This window comes from Petaurus breviceps, unplaced genomic scaffold (genome assembly GCF_028583685.1).
Source record: "Petaurus breviceps papuanus isolate PSGF00001 unplaced genomic scaffold, PetGlider_PUasm1.0 90925, whole genome shotgun sequence".
NCBI lineage: Eukaryota > Metazoa > Chordata > Mammalia > Diprotodontia > Petauridae > Petaurus > Petaurus breviceps.
This window is the reverse complement of record NW_027187380.1, coordinates 1,095,404-1,107,776: the sequence shown is the minus strand read 5'-3', so window position 1 is coordinate 1,107,776 and position 12,373 is coordinate 1,095,404. Positions and strand designations below refer to the sequence as shown.

Below are 12,373 nucleotides of genomic sequence, written 5' to 3'. Positions count from 1 at the left end.
TCTCTCTCTCTCTCTCTCTCTCTCTCTCTCTCTCTCTCTTTCTCTTTTTGCTTTTTGGAGGTGGGAAGGCAGGGCAATTGGGGTTAAGTGACTTGCCCAAGGTCACACGTAAGTATTAAGTAATTTTAGGTGTCTAAGGTCACATTTGAACTCAGGTCCTCCTGACACCAGGGCCGGTGCTGTATTCACTACACCACCTAACCGCCCCCCCCCCCCAACGTCTCTTAATTATAGTGTCTTCTCTGTTATTTCTTTATTTTGTGTGTAGTTTGTTTGTGAATGGGTCATAATAGATAGCATAGCACATACATCGATGGGGTTAGAGTCAGGAAGATGTGAGTTCAAATCCTAACCTGTGATTCTTACTAGCTGTATTGAGCTTGGGCAAGGACTTTAAGCTCTCAGCTAACTCTAATTAGTAACTAAGGACTTAGTTACTAATTCACTAATGGCTTGTGATTTGCAATAGGGACTAAAATCATCGATCCATCTGTTATTATGGCATTCGTGTCAAGTAGAGGGCAGAGCATCAGTCTGTCCTTCTGAAGTCACTTCCAACAATGCCATTCATTCCCTGACTCAAAAGCAACGTCGCGGATCCGAATTCGCTCTTCAGGGAAATTCGGAATAAACCTAACCTTTAAGCCTGACGTCAGCAAACATCACCACGCCTTTCCGCATCACCTCCAGCTCACAGCAGCTCCGGACACTGTCGGATACAGGCAGGCAACCCTCTTCGGCCTTTGTAACTCTCTTGCTAAACACTACTCCCAGCAGGAAATTCCCCATCCCCTCCCCCCCCCCCCCCCTTCTTTCGCCGGCCCCAGCCCTCCCTCCCCCCCCCCCCCCCCCCCCCCATTGTTCTTTTTATAGGGTGACAAGGAGCGAGGGGCAGCACCGGAGCACTAGGGAGGCGGGGCCTCTTGGGAGACTCGAGCGCGTGCTCCCGCCTCCCGCCTGGCGGTCCGCGCGCGCGGCCTCGCTCACTCTTGCGCGAGCCTTCTCTCGCTCTCGCGCTCCTCCGCCGGACGGCCCAGGGAGAGGAAGGCCCGGCGCCGGCGGGAGAAGGGGAGGGGCGGGGTTGGAGGAGGGGACGGGAAGGCAGAGGGCGCGCGTGCGCGCGTGCCATCCGTCTCGGGGAGCGAGCAAGCGAGCAGGCAGGCAGGCTGGCGGGCGGGCGCCTCGGAGGAGGGGCGGGGTCCAGAAGCCCGAGCCGGGGCCGCCGCTGCCGGCGGGACCGGAGCTGTCGCCGGGGCCGAGCCGGCTCGTCATTGGATCCGGGTCCCCGATTCTGCCGAAGCGTTAACATGGAGGAAGAAGACTTCGGTGAGTGCCACCTGTGCCCCTCCACCCCAGCCCCAGCTGCCCCAGTTAGCCCCGAGGTTGGGTTTATTGGTCTGGGGGGGAGGAGCAGCGCGGGGGAGGGGAGTCACACCTCGAGGTGCGGCGTCCGCCGGTAGCAGGACGCCTTCTTTTCCCGTCTCCTCGCCCGGGCTTCCCCCGGACTCTGGGGGCTCATTCCCGCCTGCCTCCCCAGGCAGTCTCTTTCTCTGGTCAGGCGGGCTCTGGGCTCCCCGCCTCGAGCTCTCCCCGGGGCCGGCGCCCTCTCTGGGGGCCGGGAGTGTGACGGCACCCGAGCTCCGGCCGGGGACCGGCAGGAACGGAGAAGCCGCAGGGTAGGGAGCTGACCCCGAAGTCTGCCCGGGAGAGGGCTAGCGCAGGCCGGGCTTCCTTCCCGGGCTCTGAGGCAGGAGGAGCAGACCCTTATCGCCCCATGAATGAAAGCCTTCCAAATAACTAGGGCTCTGTTTCTCTTTCGAACTGGGGAGTTAGAGCAGGGCAGCTGTCATTTTTTTGATAGGAAATTGGATAATCGCTAATGTGGTTTGCTTTTTCTAGCTAAATATGCAAATACCGGTGTTGCTTATTCTGAATTATCGCTTTTTCAGTTTCCGGTGTATGGAAGTTGTGGGTGTGTGTTTGTGTGTGTGTGTGTGCGCGCGTGTGTGCCTGTGTGCGTGTGTGCTGGGGGGTGGGGGGGTGTAGCTCCAAATCTAGTCATTCGTATCTGGCACAACAGTTCCCTCGTCAGTGGTCGTTCAGATTTGCTGGGGTCAGGATTTGTTACTGGGAGAACATTGTGTGAGCTGTTATGGATTTCAATAATTTTTTTTATGTTAGAAAAACTAATGACTTTTTTTTTAAGGTGAGTCTGTGGCAATATATTTAAAAGGAGAAAAACTTTCCTGTCAGTATTCTTATCAGTGTTAGGGAAAGTTTGATAATTGCAGTCCATAGATAACCTTGTATTTAACTTTCTTAACCTCATTTTCCGCCTGACCTTTTTTCTACACCTCTGGCTAGTAGCTAAATGAGTAGAGAAAGAGAAGCAGAGAGTAGTTAGTTAATCCTAAAACTGGAAAATAATGATTCACTTTGGGGGTTTCCAGAATAGTTTGAAATTTAAAGGATTACAAAAGATTTCTTGAAATACCGTGGTCACACTTTTAACTGTAAAATTAGAAGAAGTATAACAGTTGGAAGACTACAGAGTGAGTGTGTGTTTGTGTGTGTGTGTGTGTGTGTGTGTGAAGTGAGAGGCAATTTGATGTAGTGAATAGAGAGAGACCTGGTTTCAGAATCAGGAAGACCCAGATTCATATACTATCTCTGACACTGGCTTTGTGGGTCTGGGTAAGTCACTTAACCTCTCTATGCTGTTGGCAGCATTTCAATGGCTAAGTTGCAGAGAAGGTGCTGGACCAGAGGGAATTTTCCTTACTGAATAGTTCCCTATGACAGTGAAACCATAGGTCAGTTCTCTATTCTTTTAGAAGTACATAGCACTTTTAAAGAATTTAGTTATCAATCTTGCCTTTCTAGAATACATTTGATTTACATAATATAGTTGATATTCAGACTGCAAAGCAAAAAAAAAATCAGTGAATGAAGGGAGGAACTTTTATTAAGTGACTACTATGTGCAAAGTACTGCAAAGCTCTGGGCATACATAGAAAAACAAGGTAGTCCCTGATTTTAATAAGTTGGCACTTTAAAATCAGGAGATGACACAGAACAGTTTTCAAGTCAAATGAAAACACCTAGTGGTTCTTAGGGTCTAGTAGCAAAGCACATAGTAATCCAGCTCTTTTAATGACATTTTCATTGATAAAACCATAGCTTTTTCTGATGTTGAATCATTTGACAGTGCCAAGGAGTTTGGTGGCAAGAACTTTCTTTTTTTTAGGTCTTCAATAGCTTTGTTACAGAGGCAGTTAATTGCCAGGTAGAATCTATATTAATGCTGCTTTCCTGGAAAATGGCAGCAGTGGCTAGGCTTGAAGCAGGGCAGTGCTATTCCAAGGATAATTTGTTTTGCTTGGACACCATGACAGTTGATCATTGCTGGTGATAAAGATAATGGGTCTCTTCTCTATAAGGGTTGGGTTGCTATCCTGGGCGGTTCTGACAAAGGCTTTTCTTTAAAGCCTGTGTACTTTATGTTCAGTAAATCCCCATAACCATTATTTAGAGACAATATGCATATATTATACTAACAAGCTAGATTATCTAATTTCTAAACCCTCTGAAGATTAGGACTTGGTGAGAGGGCCTGGTACAGGAAGGCACATTGACATCAGGAAGAAGTGACTGGGTCTGTCATTTCTAGTCCAAAGATCATTTGAGGAAAATGAGAGCCAGAGTTTGACCCTTTTTGGATATAGTTTATTAATTGAAATATGAAGAGAATATTGTAGATATAGTGTACAAATTATTTGATTGTCAGAAAAACTTTTGATAAAGTCTCATGCTTTTCTTTTGGAAAAGATGGTGAAATGTAGACTGATGATAGCTTCAGAACTGGTTAAATGACCAGACTCAAAGAGTAGTCATAAATGGTTCAATGTTTCATGTGGCTGGAGGGCTCTAGGGGAGGGACCTAGGAATTTGTGGTAGATCTTGGTCCTGCCTGACACATATTGGCTTTATGAGCTTGGGCAGACACTTAACCTCTCAGTGTTCTAGGCAGCTTTTTAAGATTATAAGGTGGAGAGGAAGGGGCCAGCTGTCATTGGTAAAGGGAGTTTCTTTATCTGAGTGCTCTCTATAGTAATGAAATAATCACATATCTAATGATTATCTATCTTCCTTTATGTAGCTAAATTTCAGGGGAGAGAGATAGCTTTTAGCATAATGAAGTATATTTTAATGGAATTTTGTTATATTTGTACTTGGTAATAAATGATTGCTTAAGAAATGGGAATATGAATTTCAGTTTAGGAATGTAAGAATTTATCTTCGCCCCTGTTTGCAGCCTTTTAGAGCGAAAACAATGTGTTCTTCCCATTTACAAGCCAAAAAAAGAACTTCATTTAACCAACAAACATTTACCAAGTGCCTATTTTGTCCTAGGCACTAGGGATACTAAGACAGAAAAGAGCTCTTGCTCTCAAGGAGCTACTTTTTTGGTATGATGATATAAGCACAGTCTTTTTTTTTTTTTTTTTGGAGTTGAAATACAGCAGGAAAGGTTCTACTTGAACTGAACCTTGAAGGGTACTAGTGATTCTAAGAGGCCAAAGTGAAGAGGCAGTGCATTCCAGGAAACCTGTCCAAAGGCATGGAAATGAGACTTGGGCTGCCTGGTCTTTGGAACTCTTCCCAGCTTCTCTAGATTATTTCTGTTGTTTCTTGCCAGAGGTGAGAAGATTCAGAGAAGGAATCACCATTGACTGCACTCACTTTCAGCACCTCCTTTCTGCCTCCCCTTGCCACCTCACCTCAAATCCTGTTGCATTGCTGTACTTCTCTATCTAAACTTCTTTCCTCCTGTGTTGACTCTTTTTGGTCTCCTGGGAATTGGTTCTAGAAACTGTTAGTTGGTGTTCTGTTACCAGGATGTCTGACCTTTAACAAGCAAGCTAAGCATGTGTAAGGAAGGAATGGTTTTAGTGGCAGAGAACCTGAGTCCAAATTCTGCTTCTGTTCTTAAGTTTTTTTTCTGAACCTTAATTTCCTTATCTGAAAAAATGATGTCTTGCCTTTAGCTACCTGTTTTTGTTTTTATTTTCTCCAATAGGATTTTTTTGTCTTAGACTAAATTAGAATCTGAAAGTACCTTTAGTAGGTTGTACTAGATATGTATATAGTGGAACTGAGGGCAAGTCACAAGCTACCCGGGACTCAGTTTCCTCATCTGTAAAATGAGGGGGTGTTATGGGAATGGGAAGATCTTCACTATCCCTAGGCCCCCCCCCCTTTTTTTTAAAGCAATTGGGGTTAAGTAACTTGCTCAAGGTTACACAGCCAGTTATTTCTGGGTGTGGTGCTAAGTATCTGAGCCCAGGTCATCCCAACACTGGGGCTGGTGTTCTTACTTGCTGAGCCACCTGGCCGCCCCTAAGCAATTGGGGTTAAGTAACTTGTTCAAGGTTACACAGCCAGTTATTTCTGGGTGGGTGCTAAGTGTCTGAGCCCGGATTTGATCCCCAGGTCATCCTGACACTGGGGCTGGTGCTCTTACTCTCTGTGCTACCTGGTCGTCCCACCCCTAGGCCTTTTGATAGGCTATGGTGACTCTGAGAACCTTACTTGATTTGAGAATGTGCTCTGCCCCCTAATGGGCTGAATATGGTCACCTGGAGCCTGTGGTGGGAGGCTTGTTCTTCAGGAATACCCACACCTTATTACTTTGTGATTGGGCAGTGGGTCACAAGGGTTGTGATGGTCTCTGACCCAGGAGTATACCCTGATGTGAGGTTTTGCTGTGGGGCTCACTTTGGGAAGAGTTGTATGATGTGGCCAGATGAGACTCTGGGCAGCTGTTGAGCCCCCTCCCCCCCCCTTTGAAAACCCAGATGTTGGTGTTTTCCTCTCTGGTAACAGACTAGGTATGGATGTAATGGTCAGACAGTGGGAAGTCCTGTCTGCTGACCTGTTTGTCTGCTTGTAACTTCTGTTTGTATTCTCTGAAGTTCAAGGTGCTGACTTTTTCCCCTGAACTAGGTAAAATGATATATGTTTGACTGATTAAAGTAAGATTATTAATCCATTTTGAGTTGCTTTCCTTTGGAGAAGCAGATCTAAGAACCTGTGTTGGCAGCCACCCTGAGTATGCTAGGATGCTTGCTACTACAGGGGGTTAGGCTACCTGACTTCTTATGTCCCTTCTCACTTTTGATCTATGATCCCCTGATTATGATAAATTCTAAAGGAATAGATTTTTGAGCTAAGCTAGGAACCTAACCCTTTTCTATAAATTGTTTCAGACTGACTTCATATAAATTTTTCAACACAGTTTTTGTAAGCTGGGCACTTCTTATGAAATCTTTACAAGAGCACATAATTTGAAGTATGTAGGAAAGAGAATAATTCTTAAAATTCCATCATCCCATTACATAGAATTTCAAAAGAAAAGCTAAAATCTGCTGTAGCTAGTTTTTCTGTAGGGTCTTTGTACAGACTAATGATTATGCATGACTGAATTTTAAACCCCTTTATTCAATAGAGGTTTCCCTGTCATGGTTGGGGACAGAGTCTAACTAAATAATTGTGATTGAGTCAGTGTGTGCTTACATGCTTTGATACCTTAGGTTTACATTGAGTTACTTTAGCAACCAAATAGATATAAATAGGAATAGACATGTATAAATTGCATTAATTGGTGAAACCATAATCTTTTGTGATATTATTTAGAAAATTTGGGTATATTTACTTGTCTTAAATTGGGATGAGTTGGTAGATTAGGGTAATTAAAGTAAAGTGAGAGTCCCTGGTGTCTACAGTGTTCATCATAGACAATGCATGCACCTCTTTGTTTCTTTTTTGAGAGATGGCTTCATCCAGAATTGGCAACATAATTGGAATCTACTGTCTTCTGAATTTGTATATATTTATATATATACATGTATTTATGTTTGTGTGTGTGTGTATATATATATATATACATATATATATGTATGTATGTATTTCCTATCTTAAATGAAAAAGAAGATTTTTCCAAGTCTACTTGTGTTTGATCCATCTATGTCCCTTCTATGACTCGCGTTTCTATTTGGCTTTCTCAGTGATTAGCACAGTGTTAGGCACATAGTAGGTGCTTAAAATGCTTTTTCACTCATCCCTTCCTCCTGGAGGATCTTCTCTGTCAAAAAAGTTGAACTTGATCTTTCTTGAGTGTTTCTTTACAGTGCTGTAGTCATTATATACATTGTTCTTGTTCTACTCATTTCACTTTGTTTCAGTTCATATATTGAAGCAAAGGTTTTTCTTAATCCATTCTTTTTGTCATTTCTGCAGTAGTATCCCATGACATTTATTAACAATAATTCATTCAGCCATTCCCAATTGATGGGCATCCCCTCAGTCTCCAGTTCTTTGCTACAACAAAAAAAAATGTACTGTGAATATTTTTTGCATATATGAGGCTTTTATTTTATTTTAACTCTTCTGAGCATAAACCTAGTAGTGATATCTCTGGATTATTTTTTGGGTATCAATATAAAATGCTTTCCAGAGTGGTAGGGCTGATTCATAACCTCACTAACTGTATGCTTGTTCTCCTACATAGCCTCTGACAGTTGTTACTTTCTTTTTTGGTCACCTTTGCCAATCTGAAGGGTGTATGGTGGAACCTCAGGGTTATTTTGATTTGTTCTTTTTTTTTCTCCTTCTATCTTGCTTGATTATCTCAGCATTTCCTGTAGATTAAATTATCATTTCTGTGCAGATAACTCTTTTTTTTTTTTTAAAGCAATTGGGGTTAAGTAACTTGCTCAAGGTTACATGGCCATTTATTTTTGTGTGGGTTCTTAGTATCTGAGGCTGGAACCAATCCCAGGTCTCCCTGGCGCTCTTACTCACTGCGCCACCTGGCCGCCCCTTGTGCAGATAATTCTTAGATCTATCCATATACCTCATAGATACATTAAACTCAGCATGCCCAAAACTTAGTCAATTTCTCCCCAAAATTCTTTTCTCTTCTGAACTTCTCCATTATTGTCAAAAACCATCATCCTTCCAGTCCCCTAAGCTAACATGTAACCTAGGTGTTATTTTCAATTCCAGATTCTCATTCATCCACACATCCAATCTATTGCCACCTCCTTATCTTTCTACCTTTATAATATCTCTAGTATATATTCCCTTCTCTTCTCTGCAACTCTATTACGAGTCCTTATCTCTTTATATGTGAACTACTACCATACCTTCTGGTTAACTGCCCTGCCTCAAGTATCTCCACTCCAATCCATCCTCCTCCATTCATCTTCCTAAAGTGATCTTCCTAAAGTGCAAGTCTGACTGTGTCCATCCCATTTTTAATAAATTCTCTGTTACCTCCAGCATCAAATATAAAGCCCTTTGGTTGATATTTAATGCTCTTTACAACCTAACCCCTTCTTATATTTCTGATCTTCTTAAGACTTTACATCTTTCTGTGTACTCAGTGACAGTAGCTTCTTTCCTTTTCTTCACATGGCACTCCCATTTTCTGTCTACCTTTGCACTGGCTGTCCTCTATGTCTGGAATGTTTTATCTTCTCAGCTTCTTTTAAGTCTCAGCTCAGATCCTTCTGCAGGAGGCCTTTCCTGGTCCTCCCCCCTTCATGCTGTTATTTTCCCTTTGACATCTCTTCCAGTATATACATACACACACACACATATATACATACATATATGCACACATACACACATAAATGAATGTATGTATACACACATTTATATACACATAGTTATTAGTATGTTGTCTCCCCTAAAAGACTTTGAACTTGAGAGCAGGGACTATTTTTGCCTTTCTTTGTATCTCCAGCACTCCGTATCCAGCACATAACTTAACAAAGCTTAATAAATACTTGTTGACTTGACTTGCATTTTTCTACTAGTAGAGATTTTATCATGTGGTTGTTGAAAGCATGAGTTTTTTACCTTGAGAAGAAACTTCTGTCCTTTGACCATGTATCTATTGGGGAATGACTCTTGTTCTTATATATTTATATCGGTTCCATATATATCTTCTCTATTAGGTTATCAGAGAAACTCACTCCAAAACTTCTTTTTCCTTCCATTAACTGTTTGCTTCTTAATTTTAACTCTGTCAGTTTTTATTTGTGCAAAAGTTTTTCAATTTTATGTAATCGTTGTCCATCTTAATCTCCTCTTATCCTCTCATTTCCTTACTTGATCAAGTTGTTTAACAACATTGATCCCTTGGTTGCAGGGAGTGCTGGGGCACACATCTTTTTTCCATTGAAAGGGCCCATCTGTTTTGTACCCAGTAGAGTGCCGAGTACTACAACAAATCTACTCTGGGTCCAGGGGAAGACTAATTTTCATTATCTTTTTTTTTTTATTTTTTTTGTTATTTCATCATCTTTTACCTAATTCAACAAAATCCTTCTTCCAGTGTAAGAAACTTTTGAAGCTTTTGGTTATCTTTTTCTTTAATACCTGGGCTGAATGAAAAGACAATGAAATTTCTCTTTGGATTTTTTTGTTGTTGTTCAGTGTGGTGTTCTTTTTAGATCACTGCTAGAGATTTGTGGAGATTTGGCTCCTTGGAACCTTTTTACAAGGCTGTCTTAACCAGAAATCAACTGGTATCCTATACTTGTATTTTTTTAAATTTTAGTTCTTTAAATTTTTTATTTATTTTAGTTTTCAGCATTCATTTCCACAAAATTTTGAGTTCCAGATTTTTCCCCCATCTCTCCGCTACTCCACTCCAAGATGACAAGCATACTTCCCTCAGTCTTCTGTCTCTTCTCTCCCTCCCATCTCCTCGTTACAAGAAGGATTTCTACGCCTCATTGCCTGTATATCATTTCCAGGTTCCACGAAGAAACAGTTTTTTAACATTTGTTTTTAAAACTTTGAGTTCCAGATTCTCCACCTTCTTCCCTCCTTACCCACCCCATTGAGAAGACAAGCAATTCAGTATAGGTTATACAAGTGTAGTTAAGCAAACCATTTCCATAGTAGTCATATTGTGAAAGACTAACTGTATTTCCCTCCATCCTATCCTGCCTCCCCCCCCCATTCTATTTTCTCCTTTGACCCTGTCCCTTTTCAAAAGTGTTTGCTTCTGATTACCCCCTCCCCCAACCTACTATCCCTCCTATCCCCTCCCTCTCTTATACTCTTCCACCCTATTTTCCTATACTTATATTTTTACATCTTCTCTTCACTGGCTAAATTGTACTCTCTTTGTAAGCAGGACAAGTATTGTTTCATTTTAGTGTTTGTAGCCCCAGCACGGAGCATAGTGATTAGCATATAACAGGTGCTTAACAAATGGTTGTTGACTGACTTACTACACATATGCCTACCTTCCCCATCTTCTTTTGATCTTTCTGTCCCATCTCTTCTTTTCTTAGCTTCCATTCCTATTTGTTTTATCCAAGTCTAGTTTAGGCCCCTTATCTCCCACCTAGTTGCACTACTTCTGGTTTTGTGCTCATCAATCCATCCTTCACATTCTGATAATATTGTGAACTATTGTTGGAACCTAACCCTTGATCTAAAGACTTCTGCAGTTTCCCCATTTACATCTAATATAAATTTTATAATATTTTATGAGTTCCAGATACATTGTCTGATTGAAGCAAAATGGGGTAATTTTAACTTGGAGCAACAGCTTTCTCAGCAATACCTGGGAACCCTGGCCAACTTACTGCTGCAGAAATAATTGCTTGTAGGCAGGTGGCAGATCCCTGTTTAGAGTGTTATTAGGGTCTAAACATTCCACTCTAGAGAAAATATTCTTCTTGTCAGTCATTTGCATAAAGTTTCAGAGATATTGTCAGGCTTACCCTTCACTAAGTGAGTCATATTGACTGTTTAAAACTGTCTTATGATTTGTGAACTTCCAAGGCATCAGTGGAATGCTAAAAGCTCTTGTGTAAATATTCTTTCTTCCTTTAGATTTTTTACTACCCAACTTGTGTCTCAATCTCTACTTGCTTAATAGAACTCTCAATTTACATCATGCTTGATTTGATGCCATTGCTTAAAAGACCTATTTACTTTCTCAGGCTTTGATCCTTTCAAGGGGAAGTGGAAAAGAGAATTAAAAAAAAATTGTTCCAGTCCTCCAGGTCTCAGAATCCTCTAGGATTTCTTTTACCGTTAGTTCATGAAAATAGGACCTGTACATCTAAGCTAAAAAAAAAAAAAACAACTACTCTTCCCCAATCCTACTCTGACTCATTGTGATAGTAATGGAATGTGGCTTAGCAAGGCCATAAGATACATTGCCAGTCCCTTCATCAATTCATCCTCTGTCTGCAGAACAGTCCTAGAACCCCTGAAAACATTAGCAAAACCCTCTCCCAGGATTTCTGTAAACATACAACAAGAAAATCCTTCTTCAGGGCTTCTGAACCAACAGAAAGGTTCCCAGACCCCTGCAACAACAGCACTGTCCTTCACCAGTGGACAGTATTCACTCTGTCTGCAGGACAGTCTCCAGACCCCTGCAACAACAGCACTGTCCTTCACCAGTGGACAGTATTCACTCTCTGTCTGCAGGACAGTCTCAGGGCTTCTTAACCAAAAGCCAGGTTCCAAGACTTCTTCAACAACAGGACTGTCTTTCACCAGTGGACAAATCTGGCAAAAGAACATCAAAACAGACAGACAAAGTACCAGCAAAACAGCAATTTTAAATTTTTTAAATTTCTATTATATTATTCTGTAGTTCCTTTTATTTGTAATATTTTAGGATAGGTATTAGAATTGTTTTAGGGATTAGGACTCTGCTTTATAAAAAGAGTTTCATAGAGTGCTTTCTTGGTTTTTGAGAACAATGTGTGTTGTATAGGTACTAAATAAGGCAGTTAGATAGGCAATGGAGAGAGTGTTGGTTCTAGAACCAGGAAGACCTGAGTTTCAATTCCTATTTCAGACAGTTACTAGTTATTAATAAGTATTAGTTTTGTGATCCTGGGCAAGTCACTTTGCTTCTAAGACTCAGTTACCTAATCTATAAAAAAGGTATAAAAATAACACCTACCTCAGAAGACTGTTGTGTGGATCTAGTCAGGTAACATGTATAAAACAGTTTGCAAACCTTAAAATACTATGGAAATGCTAACTATTATTATGAATAATAATTGTTCCTTAAAAGTGTGATAGAATTTTCCTATAAATCCATCTGTGCTTTTTTTTTTCTCTTTTCATTATTCCTTTATATTTAGGTTAATTTCCTTTTCTAAGGTTGTGTTATTTAAGATCTCTATTTGGTGTTTTATTAAGTTGGGTTTTTCATATTTTTGTAGATAATCTCTTTAGAATTTATTTTTTTGGGTATATACTTTTGTGTTCCAATAATTCTTTTTGTATCTTCTTGGTTCCTTGTGATTTTACTTTGTTCATG

The 12,373-nt window shown here is 41.1% G+C and overlaps 1 protein-coding gene across 1 annotated transcript in view; it reads left to right on the top strand.

Annotated features, from left to right (window-relative positions):
- Positions 1-1,152: 1,152 nt before the first annotated feature.
- CYTH1 (cytohesin 1) overlaps positions 1,153-12,373 on the top strand; it is a 170,365-nt gene continuing 159,144 nt past the window's right edge. Inside the window, exon 1 of the mRNA XM_069076044.1 lies at positions 1,153-1,326. Coding sequence (XP_068932145.1) covers positions 1,308-1,326 — 19 coding nt within the window. The 5' untranslated portion in view covers positions 1,153-1,307. The remainder of the gene's footprint in view (positions 1,327-12,373) is intronic.